Consider the following 13,136-nt stretch of genomic DNA (forward strand, 5'->3'; position numbering starts at 1 on the left):
GAGAGAGATTATCTAAAACAATATACCTCAGCGAATCTTCTCAAATAAATAGCTATTGCCACTTACTCGTTCAAATGTAGATTCCACCCTGCCAGCCTGCAAATTTACAAACACATGCTATTTAAAAACACTCAAAAGTTGAAAACACGAAAATATTTTGCAGAGCAACTGCTGTTGTAGAACTACGTGCTCTGAGTGAGCACTAATGACTGGCAACATTAATAGAACGTTAAGTCAAAAAAGAAAAATGAAAATATTACTAATGAACCATTAGAAAACTGTTATTTCTGACAAGTGATTCAATAGACAAATTAGTAATTCAGTTCTATTGCTTTATTTTTCTTGCTATACTTCTTATATTAGTTACTGAGGTCTTCTTGGAACGTCTAACCAGCTTCTCTATCGTAGTATTAACAGCGCTGACAAAGAGGGGGTAAGTGAATGAAAGAGACAGAATGATAGTAAAGGTCATTAAAATACTATACTGATAGTTGGTTCTTTAAATCACACTCACACACTCTGAGGCCGACAAATAATTGGTGAATCATTGCTTGTTTGCATAAAATGTAGTGGTTATTCAATCGCTCAGTTCAGTCGGTGTTTATATGAGACTGAGTATGAATGGGTGCATAGTGCCGGATTCCGAGTTTTTCATAACAGGATAATGTTGCCCACAGTAAGTTATATTTTACTTTACGTTCTGCTTATATTATTATTTTTTTTTTTTACTTTTTCTCGAAAATGCGGGAAAACGGAAATGCTATCTTTTTTTAAGAGACAAAATTTATTTGATTTTTTTTCCCAGCAAAATTAAAGGCTTACTGGGTGTGGGAGATGAATAGACTTTCCTCTGAAAGACCATTTTAATGTAATATATGAATATTTTCATTTAAAAAATGTTAAGGAGAATCAGAAATTGCTGAAGTAGCACTCTAATGTATGGATCTTCCGCTTGTTTAATCTTTCCTCCAAAATAGCTCTTATACATAGCTACACATAGCTCTATAACATATTAAAATAATTTTTTAGGTAAATTTCTTTCGAGGCAATCTTGGGATAGAAAATTTTACCTCTAAAGTATCATTTCAGTGTGATGTATGGCTTTACAAACTGTACCATGTTAGAAGAAATTAATTATCTAATAATAATAAAAAAAAAAGACGTTTATATCTTGAGAATCGAGTAAGAAAAGGTCGTGTTCAGGCTAGAATTTTTTTTAAAATTTAATATATGCTTCATCATCTAAGGTCACTGACTCCTGGTCTTCTCTGTACACTCCTTCACCATCTAAGGCCTATATTCTCGTCTCATTATTAGCTCCGAAGACTTAGCTGTAGAGATTACTACGTAAGGCAGTCAAACTCTTAAGACTTTAAGGACGAATCCAAGGACTTTAGCAGCTACACTATATGAAAATACATAATAACCCTTTCACGTTAATTATCTAAATTTATTGACGCAGTTCTTTGCAGGAAAACAAAAACGGACCGCCTGAAGATGGCTATAGATTAATGTCAAGTATGAACTTTTTTTAATTTTTTTTTATTTATTTAATACGACCTTTCTTTTCATCTCGTTCCGAATACACGTTCGGGTAAACTCTTTTTTTCACACATAGGCTATCGTTTAAGTTTCTTATAATACAAAGATAACTTGGGGAAAAGAGAGAGGAAATTCGTGCCTTCTATTAGACTTTAAATCAATTTTTTTTTCTACTGTTAGTTAATTGTTACCCTTGGCTTGTTAACTGTCTATATTTATCGTAGTAGAGTAATCTCGAACAGTTCATACGCCACCTTTTTTATTATGTAAACAAACTAATAATTTGTTTCATACAAAATACATATATTTCCCTTTCTAAATTAAAAATATATTGAGCTGTCGAACAGATAAGTTATTGAACAGCTTTCTGTTTATAGCATTTTATTAAAAACGGAAAAACACCAAAAATAAAAAAAAATATAAGAAAAATTTGAAAGTATATGTTCAACTATTCGAGATTTTCCTTGAGCACATAACATTCTACTGTTATCGAAGATTTACAATGTTTTTACTCTTTTTAAATTAGAAGTTTTATTAAAGTAAGTTGCCTTCAAAACATTACATGGTTCAAGTCTAATAACATTACACTTCCAGGAAGCATGACCTAGCATCCTTCAAATAAATTTCTAAATCTAAATTCCCTTAAATAAATTTTTACCCACCACCGATTACCTTCTGGGAGAAACTTTCTTGCAGGTCCTGTAACTCACATTGTGGCGCCGACAGAAGATGAGAGATAATCTTTATTTAGAGCTACTGGCTCCAGTGTAGAGGGTAGTAACATGTCCATTTTCTCGAAAGACACCCTTTTCCTTCCTCTGTGTCAGTCTTTTCCGGTAATATCTTCTCAGATTACTCAGATTGTGTGAATACACACTGGAGGAATCCAACACTTACATCGACAGGCTGCAAAATAAAAAGTGAATTACAGTAATCGAGAATTCAGAAAGCCACTCGAAGGTTATTAAGAGACTAGGCTTGGTATGGGAAAGATAATGGGAAGCCACGAATATAAGAAAACTTTTTAAAGAAAGCAAAAGCACTTCTTGGCAACGGACTAAGATTCTAATAAGATTTGGGCCAAAAATATCCATTTTAAAACAAGACCTGATTTGATATTTTCATATATTTCAGCATATTATCAAAATCCAACTTACAAAAACATGCTTACATATTTTTGCCCGTACTAAGAGGACTTTTAAACATATATTTCAGATATAATATCAAATTTTTGTAAACGCGACTGTTCGAAATATATATTATTTTTTTATAGGCACAAAGAGAATGTAAATGATTATATTTCTTTCTCGTTTCCATGATATTCAGCAATAAAATTAAATGTTTTGAGTGATATAAATTTATATTTATCACCTTGCTGAATCAGGAATCTGAAACATCTAATTTCATACAAAAAGTGACTTACTACTTAATTGTCAACGTATACACTTATAGACTAAGCATTCTGAATGCGACCTTGTCATCTCAAACATACTCGTATGTACTGATCAGTAAAGATTAATTGAAAAGTTATTCCTTTCTAAATAAATAAAATATGTTTGGGTAATAAAAACATGCGTTTTCTAATTGCAGAATACCTACAAAAGAATTATGCCGTGATCGTGAATAGTAAATGATAGTGAAGTAAGTAATTATTGTTTTCATTGCTAGCCGATCAGATTAGAGAAAAATTAAAAAGAAACAATAGACAATCTTTTTAACGTAAACTTACATAATTTTGTAAGAGACCAATGTTATTCTAATTTAATTTTATTTTTTTATTCAAACAATGCAAGGATCATTACCGTAGTTAAAATTTATGTGGAAAACATTGTGTATACAAGGTATGTAGAGCTGTCACATCCAATTTTTATTAGAATGTAATAATTAACTGCAAACTATATTATTAGTGATTAACTGAAAATTCAGCGGAAGTTAAAAAAAGATTGTTAATTAAATTGTAAATAATTTTAAAAAGATTTCACTCACTAGGCGGATTTTAAGTTTTCGCCGTAAATATACGTGGGTAGATACTACTAGTGTCTGAAAAGCTTAAAACAAGATTCTCTCTAAAATTCATTTTAGCGAAGTGTGCGATGTTATTACTTCTGAAAAGATATAAAGACAATTCTAAATGGAAATGTCTGTATATATTTTGTGTTTTTAGCCATTTTTTTGCCCAAAATGTTTCAAGAAATTTCATCGCGATAAGTTCATGTTAGGAAAAAGAAATTATGACTCACTAAAAGGGCCTGGAAAAATTGATGACATAACTGTAAAATGCAATAAAAGATGGCACTCCTAAAAAAATTAAATAAATCAATAACAGCTTATTTATATAAACGGAAGTAAATAATGAATGAAGAAGGTAAAACGGAAAATTAGTCATCAATGCGGGAAGATTACTATATTAATAACGACAATGTAGTCACATTACAATAATCTTGGGAATGAAATAAGACGGAAGATTGGCGCCGATTCGCCTGCTCGTAAATTCTTTCATAGTTGTTCGTCATATATCTAATAATCTGCACGCTTAGTCATTTGTGTATTATATGGATATAAGTGGCTAAAAGGAGTAGACATAGAGCCAGCTGATCGCCTCATGACGTAACTTGTTTACTGGAATGAATTTCAAATACATCAAATTATATAATGTGTAGAATTAAATTAGATAACTTCTTCTTTAAATTGCAGTCGTGACATTTACAATCTTGAATGTTTACAAAAATAAGTTTTTAGTTCCTCTTGGTTCGAAATAGTGGTCTTACAAATTAGAATGAAAGTATGAACTTACCCCTCTCTCTCAATAAGTACGAATCCACAAAATTAAATATAAAAAGAAGCAAAACGTCCAGATTCGAGAATACAATTTCTTGAACTAGGAGACTGCACTTAGCCAAAGAAAGTACCATCGCTTCGCACTGCTGCTTGTTTACAGAAAGCTGTTAATTTTAGTTGCGCCTTTTATTTTTTATTTTTTATCTGGAAACTGATTTTTAGGGAAATTTTGTGGGACTGTTAAGTTAGATGTTTCTGGAACTTGCCTTCCTGAATAGTGCAAACCTAAAACCATCCACTTAACTCTAACCAAATTTCCTCTCACGAGGAAGAAATCTGAAAAAGAAAGAAAAACTAAACGTTCGAATTTAAAAAATAAATAATAATAATAATAAATGGTTAAGACGAAAGATGTGAAAAAGTTGGTATTTAATGCAATGTTTGTTTCCTTTAAGTCGATTGCGGTACACTTGAGGAAAACTTAAAAAATTCAAGATTAGTGTTTCTTCTAAAATAAATTTGTTATACTAATATAAGCCATATTTGTCCCTCCGACTAAACATTGAAAACCACTTGAGAGTGCAAGCGAGGTTGTAAAAACATCTGGCCATTTGGCACATCTGGCATGTGTTTTGCTTACAAATACTTAATTACATTAAAGTATTAATTCAAAATTTCGCTGATAGCTGAATCCAAAGATATAACAAAGTACATTATATATATAAAGTTTACAAATGAAGACTCACGCGATAATTATGGATTCTGTGACACTTGATAATCCAATTTAGGTTAAGAAAGAATCAAGTAAAGTAAGAATTATGTACTCTGTTTTGATTCAGTTTTTAGAAGATGAATTGATGCAGATAGCTTTAAAATTATAAGAATCATACCAACCACAATGTATTTTTCAAATTAGCTGTCGGTTAGAGACGATAAGTTCAAAGCTGGATTATTACACTGGGTTAGATTCTCGGTCTTGACCTTTGGGACCTTAGATATAAAGGTTACCTGAAAAATTAGATAAAGCATTACCTTAAGAGAATCAATCAATCAATCTTCATCTAGTCTACTTCCTCCATAGAATTCTATTTGCTAAGTTAACCAATTTAATCTGATTAACATTTTACAAAAGCAGAACTATGTTTGTAATTTAGAACTGATAATTAATTATAAATGCGGGAGGAGTTTTATGTAGGCGGGAAAATTTATTTTTTACATCATCACCGTAATGAAATAATATAAATTTAATCTATTGTCTCACTGATTAGTTATTTAGAATCTGATAAAATCAAATTATTATTTAAATTATAATAAAATGGCGATTTGCTATATTGCTATTTCTAGTAATTGTATCATAAATTTCATTATTGTTATTATTATACATTTTTTAGTATTTATTGTTCTTACTTCAGTGTTTTTCCGAGTACTTAGTTAGTAATATGTATAATGCATACTTGAAAGATTTGTCACACTATTTGTCTGTCAGACGTCTCAGTAACATATGAATGCGTTTATGTAAATTGAATTCTGATTCAGGCGAGATATTTATTTAAATTCAAGTGTCACTCAGAAAACATGAATTGTGAAACAAAATAACTGGTAAACTGAATTGTATTCTATTTTAAGACTCTAATACTTATTTGTGCAAAAAGTAAACAAATTGAAACAATGTCAAGGGTCTATTTGAATTGATATTATCAACTGTACACGCTTCGAAGGTACACATACTAAGATTAGAACGATATTTGCAATATGGAATATATGTAAATTGGATTTAGTCATATCTAAAGTCCCCAGATCTCTCCGCCAACTTTTATGGGAAAATGTTTCAAATCTATAATAATACTCAATTTCTAAAATTTTACATGATCCTAGTATTTTTTGTTTTAGTAAGAGAACATAATGGTTAAAGATCTATAACCTAGAGCAAGTGCCACAAATACTTAGCCCCCTAAAACGTAAGCGAAGTGTTTGATATCAACATTTAGCCAAAGTATGAGATACACACACAGAATAAAAGATTTTTTTCAGGAATTTAAATTCTGAAAACTATTTTTTCGAGTTTGGAATCCTCAAAACATGAATTACCATCAAATAAATGAATAAAATTGTTAATCTCTCATAGAAATTTTAATTCATCTTTAAATTACTATTAAAATATGAAGTAGTCTAAGAATAGTTAATAGTTGTAATAAAAATACAGCTTCTTATATTTGATAGTTATCTTGATTCAAGAATTTATTGGACATCACTTTTGATTCTGATAAAAGATTTTTTTCCACTACCCAATTTAACGTTTAATTTCTGTCATCACAGTACTTTAAAATAATCAGTTTGAATTGGCCGATGTACGCCATTTTTATCACTATAAAAACCAAAAAATTATTATTGGCTTTTATCAAACTGTGGGGTATTGTTTATTAATATTATAGGCTGAGCAGTAAAATTATCTCTAGTTTCACTTCCGTTGGGACTTTACATTATCAAGAATTGTATATTACATGCTTATTTTCTTTACTTTCTTTTTTATGATGATATAATGGCTAACCAAATCCCAAGGTGGAACGAAATTCATCGGTAGTGCGACTTTTATCGGAATGATTTTTTTTTTTTAGCAAAGACATCTTATCTTTTTAGATTGTACAGCTTAGTGGCTTCTTACAAATTTTTTTTAGAGTCATGAGTCGGAAGAGATCGATGACCTGCTGAGTAAGAGAATATGTACGATGGACCACTTTATTTTCCTTTTGCACACAGACTGTGTGGTTGTGTACACACTATAAAAGTTGCACAAGATGGCTCACAAAGCACTTTCAGTCGCACATTTAAACAGACATACAGGAGTGGTATTTTCTTCCTCACTACTGCTAGCTACTTAAAGTTGACTCTTCCAGTTTTTTATTTGTGTTTGCTATGATTGCGTGGGTAGAGCACGTTCCTGAAGAGAAGTTGCTGTACCAAACAGTTTTTCTCCTCTATATTTCTACTGTTACCTAGTAATTTCTAACCACTTAAGGAACTTCTTTGTAATTCTAATGATCCTACTGAAGAAAACATCGAAAAAATATAAACTTAAGTAGTTCATTGACAATATCAATCAGCAAAAATTTTGTTTGGGGGAAGGGGAAATTTGGTATGAACACTTACTCGGCTTTCTCTTACTCAGGGATCCAGCTCATTCTTAGGGTGCCACGGTAACCCAGCGATTAGAGGGAAGTCTGGCCCACGAAGCCTACATGTATTGTGGTATTTACTTCGATTTCCAGTCTAGGACTTGGGATTATTTAATGTTTAAATAGCAAAATATTATTGCTAGATGGCTCCGAGCAAGAAACCTAATTTGGTAGTTGGATGTAAAGGGCTGCCTGTAATAATAAGCATTACTTTACTTTTAATCGCGATCCTATCAAATTGTTGTAATCAAGTTTTCACCACTCGCCAGAACCTTTCTTATTTTAGAATACGTGGGAATAAAATTCCAATTCCAATGCATGCACAATTGAATATATTAATTAAATTTTAATTGGGTCAAATTGTATGCCTTGGGTCATAACTTAGAATGCATAATTGAACAAAATATAAAACATTTATTTCATAAAAATCTTGAGTCACAACTGCAACTAGTTTTCTAATTTTATAAGGTATTGCTCTTAGCATTGATTTTTTATATCATTATTAATATAGCTTTCTCCCCCGAAGGGCTTTAACGAAATAAAATATATGAAGAACATATGTTCTCAATTTGTTATTAATTGAATGAAAACTTAACTTTTTCTTGAAAGTATTATAATTTGCAATACTTACTACGCAGTAAATAAATGAAAAAATAAAAAAGTTATATTTACCCAAGGCGTTGTTAAACAATAATCACAAGCTCTCCACCTTTTCAATCTGATTTTCATAATATTATTCGAGTATAAGAAGATGCCCTACCTTGCTGACTTCCTTTGTTCATTCACCGGCTTCTTTAAATACCAAGGACTTAAAAAACAAACAGACGTTCTAATATTCCACACTTAATTTACAACGAAGTGTTACCAACCAACTCATAACTTATTTCAAATAAGAATGTTCATTTTAATAAGAACCTAAAGAAAGAATATTCTTCATTAATTTTTATTAAAGTGAAAATAGTTTTTGTGCGTCAAGTCTATCGACTTTATTAATTATCAAAAATTGAACTGCAGAGAAAAACTAAGGGTAACCTAACCAGCTACACTCAAATCTGGGACGTCGCGTGGGAGTCCAGTGCACTAACCACACAGCTAAGCATTGACTATTAAAAAAATTATGGTTGCATACTTGAATAGATGGGACCCGAGCTTAGGTGGACTTTAGAGCTAGGAACATAAAATGGGCACTTGAAAAAATTACATTAGTTACCAATAATATAATTTTAGGATCCCTAAATTATAGTATCAAACCTGTGGCGTATTCCGTATAAATGGAGGGTATGCTTTTCTTTGTGTCGTAGTTCTATTAATTTTGGACGAAATTTGGGTGTATTAATTGCGGTTACACTTTTGAAAAGTTTTCTTTAATGTTCACAAGTTGAAAATACTCTCCTCATTTATTGATCAGATAAAATATTTAAGTGAAAGCTGAAAGTTCATAAAAAGAACCGGTGTTCAAACTAAAGATTTCACACTAAAGAACTTAGAACACTAAAGAATTAGTGCAGCCGACTGACGTGCAATCTATTTTTCTTCGTGCAAACTAAATAATACGCAGGCTTTTTGATACTTTATTTAGTAAAATATAAAATGTAGTTAATATTAGTAATCCATTATCCGATAAACTATCCAGTTATCAATTCTTCCTCTGTTCTTAATTTTAATACGATTTAATATACATACAGTACGTATATTTAAGAACTACAGAAGAACTAAAATTCATCAAAATAAAAAGTTTATGAAATTGCAACTGCTTGAGTAAAAAAATTCAAGATTCTATACTATTATAAATTTGAATTTTAATAGAGAAATTGTAAACCATTTTTTTGGAAACCTTTACGTGCACATTGAGATATTCTAATAAAAATTTACTATTCATTTGAATAACTAATGGTGTTACAATTCAAAATTATATTTTAGGTAAAAGAATAAAAAGAAAACAAAATAAATAATCTGTTTTCCCGGCTTTAATATAAATAACATATTGTTTGGAATAACCTCATAAGAAACGAAGAATAAAACTTAATGGAGGAAATACCCAACGTTCAATCACAACACGCTAAATAATTACGAAGGCTCTCTCTCTTAATCAATCACTACTGACACACTTTTATTAATTTATTATTTTTGGAGAGTTCTGGGATCTGAATGACGGTTTGATAAGGGTGGAAAGTTCGGAAAAAAAAAGAAAACCGAAGAACTCGTTACCTGGCAGTTATCTTTTAGCTAGAAACTTCTAAGTGGGACTTCAACCATAAAGTGTAAGTGGTGATTAACATTTTCAAAGTCTAAGAAAACACTTAAAACACTTCAGTTTTAGGAAAATTGATAAATTAGAATTATTAGTTTCATAACTTAAAAGTGTTTCCCCTGTGATTTAAGAGTATTATTTTTTACATTTATTATTAATAACAAAATAATTATTCTTTATTTTCGAATTAGGTAAATTAATTTTTTGCCGGGCTTTACCGGTCTCACTACCAAATTAAGGTCTCGGACGGAAGCGTCTAGCAAACGTACTTTACTTTAAATTTCTCTTATTCACCTTTTAACAAAATCAAAGGCCTAAACCGGTAATTGAAACTGAACCAGTGCCACGATACTTAGCTTTGCAGGACTTGCCTCTAACGGCTCGGCTATCGTAGTGCCTAAATTTAGTAAAGTAATAGATGGTCTTATAAGAAATGGCTTACATAGAACAACGAAGCGTGGTGAGATGCGGCTCTTATCGCGTGTGCACGAAGTTTGGCTCTCAGAACAGAACTTAAAAGGTTGTGTAGTCCTGATGTAAAAACAGTTGGAAAGACTCCGTACCTCCAGTCCAACCTAGAAAAAATAATCATTATTTTCAATAACAATCTATTTTCTTATGTAAGCATCACAAAAAATAAATCTCTAATCAAAATTCTGTTTGAAAAACTCAGTCATAAGAAGCGAGGAAAATCCAAAAGAAATCCGTGCCACTACTTTATTACAACTGTTATTAACTTATATTTCTGCTACGCAATTTAATATGTTGATTTAATTATCGCGAGACATTATTTAATTAAAAAAAGAATCAGGAAAAAAAGATAAAGTACAAACTTTATTTTCATATAAATAGAAAAACTAATTTATGTAAAATACACTAGGTAGTGCTGTCAGAGCGATCCGCGACAGAAAAGTAGACATAATAAATTACTCGGCGCCAAAGTTTTTTTTGCATCAAATCCATTTTCCTATATGTGTATTTCTTTTTCATTTTTATTTTATAATTCTTGTTCGCACTTAAAAGTTACACAACTACATTATGCATTATATAGAAAAACATACAGTTTTTTGTTTATTTTTCAGTTATTATTGGTAATTTTATTTTATTTTTAACATAACATTTGATTGTAATAATTTTAAAATATATTTTCATGTTTAAAATTGGAAGTTTGTTGGAGTGTAAACTTTTTCTATGCACTGGATTGCCTCATTTTGTAAGCGTTTATTAATAACGTATTAGAAACGTAAATTACCATAGTAACTTACTCTTATTTCTCTTACTAAGTAAGAAAAAACGTAGTGATCAAGTTATTTACTGAGGTAGTAGTTGGTTTTTTTAATGTAAGCAGGTGGTATGAGTTTTATGTTAACCAATTATTTTTATCACATTATTATAGAACCTTCCATTCTATTTAATATTAATCAACCAAATAGTCAAAATTATACGAGTATATCCTATGGGAATTCCCTTCTTACAATTGTTATGGCGAAATCAGAGTGAATATTTTTATGTCGCATATCACCAGATTATTATTTTTTAAATAGTTGAATTGCAGTATGAACAAAAGTACCTTATTAATTAAAGTAATTGAACATTAAAGGTTTATCGTATCAGGAGTGAGAAAAACATTATTTATCTCTAGTTTGACATTTGATAATATTATTACACTTCCAGTTGGTTCAAAATTCTAGTCTTAAAAAAAATGTCCTTGAACCAAGTCGTACTCAAGATTGCAAGTTCAGACCTGTTTTTGATTATCTTTTTTTTTTTTAACATTAAATTTTTTCGATTTATGATTTTCTCACGTTCTGCTATTTGAAAGGAACCCTTCCAAGTTCCGTCTTAATATTAATGTTGAACTTTACAGAGCTATTCATTATTATTAATAGGTTACAATAGTTTAATTTCGGCTTTATGATGACTATTCAAACATAATTTTGCAGTGATCATATTATTGTTATTATTACTTGTTTAGATTTAATTTTTGATGTAATTACCTAACTGGAAATGAATTGGTTTAAATTCCCTAGCTAGGACTTCCTTCAGATGTTTTCAAAGTATTTCAAAGAGATATTTCTATGAATATGTACTCAAGTCCAATTTGATAGAGGGACATGAGAAGAAATAGCCGTCAGATTGGATGGATTGTGAAGAGATTACCATTTAGGAATTTAGGTTGAACAAGATTAATAAGCGAGGCTTAGCATACGAATCAAGGTCTGCTACCCTGGTTTTCTCTTCAAGAGAGCTTCGTAGTTTATAGTACGGTGATGTCTTTAACAAGAGAACACTGTCCAAAGGCAGGCAATGTACTGGGTTCTAGGCGCCAACTTCTTTGTCTCTCCATTATAATACTAATATGTTTTATTGCCAATGTTTACATAAGAAGCAAAAGCTTTCTCCAACCAAAGTACAAATAACCTGACCTGTTTCTGACATACACGTAACCAGCATCAAGTGTAACAAGCAAAGCTCTTTAAAACAAGAAATAAGTCTAAAAAATTCTGATAAAAATTAATTTTTAGAGAATTTAAAGTATCTGCCAATGCGATTTAATATTTCATGTTTGATGGACACATACCTAAAGATTAAATAATTTTGTATCTCTAATTTGACATTAGACAATATTATTACAGTTCTTGTTGGTTCAAAATTCTACAGTTTTAACACCAAGACCCACCAATAAAATCCAGCCATCTTACTTTTAACCATGCTGCAACTCAACCAGTAAGTTCTAAAGGTCAATCCATTATGAAGTAAAAAAACGCTAAGGTAAAATGAATTAAATCAAGTATTAGAGAAAGTTAACGGATTTGTAACGCCAGATTTATACATCTAAAAATAGTCTCTCTGAAGCCAAAACTAAAACTGTATAAACATCCAAATAATAATTTTTTTATAAAATGTAAACCTAATTACAAAAATGAAATGATTTTATTTTAAGAATTAATAAATATATATTCAAATTTACTATTTTAATCAAGAATAATGAGTTACACGAATTCTATAATCAAGTAAATGAATTTTTTTTTTTTTATACCAGAGGCACGACCTCCAGTCTTGTTCACAAGGTCGTCACGAATTCGTTTGTCTGTCTATCTGAACATTACAGTCACATTCCTCTGTGTAATGTTCATGTGCAACAAAATCAAAAGCCCATTTAAAGTACTTATGAAAAGTAAGATTCCCGAAATTATCGAAAAAACTGCCGAAAAATTTGTAGAATAAATCAAATACTAGTGTAAGAAAGATACCAAAATTATTTGTGATTACAGCAGATGTAAATTATTAACTTCACACCGTTTTCGCAAGCTATTTTTTTCAAATAAAGTTCATAGTTCATTAAGCTTTCACCTTTGGTAACGCCTTTCTAATAATATGTTGTTTGAAGT

General features: G+C 30.4%; 1 protein-coding gene and 1 long non-coding RNA gene across 4 annotated transcripts in view; one reads left to right on the plus strand and one right to left on the minus strand.

Annotated features, from left to right (window-relative positions):
• Positions 1-13,136, minus strand: part of LOC141452800 (uncharacterized) — a 107,065-nt gene that overhangs the window by 77,528 nt on the left and 16,401 nt on the right. The window contains exons 4-8 of the long non-coding RNA XR_012457627.1: positions 10,187-10,319; positions 5,215-5,328; positions 4,337-4,656; positions 2,205-2,448; positions 27-96 (exon numbers count right to left, since the gene is read on the minus strand). This is a non-coding gene — a long non-coding RNA (uncharacterized lncRNA). The remainder of the gene's footprint in view (positions 1-26; positions 97-2,204; positions 2,449-4,336; positions 4,657-5,214; positions 5,329-10,186; positions 10,320-13,136) is intronic.
• Positions 1-13,136, plus strand: part of Sarm (sterile alpha and armadillo motif) — a 135,311-nt gene that overhangs the window by 68,280 nt on the left and 53,895 nt on the right. Inside the window, exon 1 of one of the 3 annotated variants that reach the window (XM_074125237.1) lies at positions 534-676. The exons of the other annotated variants lie outside the window; for them this stretch is intronic. Within the exon in view, the coding sequence (XP_073981338.1) occupies positions 665-676 (12 nt within the window). The 5' untranslated portion in view covers positions 534-664. Of the gene's footprint in view, positions 1-533; positions 677-13,136 lie in introns of those variants that run through there. 3 annotated transcript variants of the gene reach the window in all.

This window comes from Rhodnius prolixus, unplaced genomic scaffold (genome assembly GCF_049639745.1).
Source record: "Rhodnius prolixus isolate KJV_2025 unplaced genomic scaffold, Rpr scaffold_3, whole genome shotgun sequence".
Lineage (NCBI taxonomy): Eukaryota > Metazoa > Arthropoda > Insecta > Hemiptera > Reduviidae > Rhodnius > Rhodnius prolixus.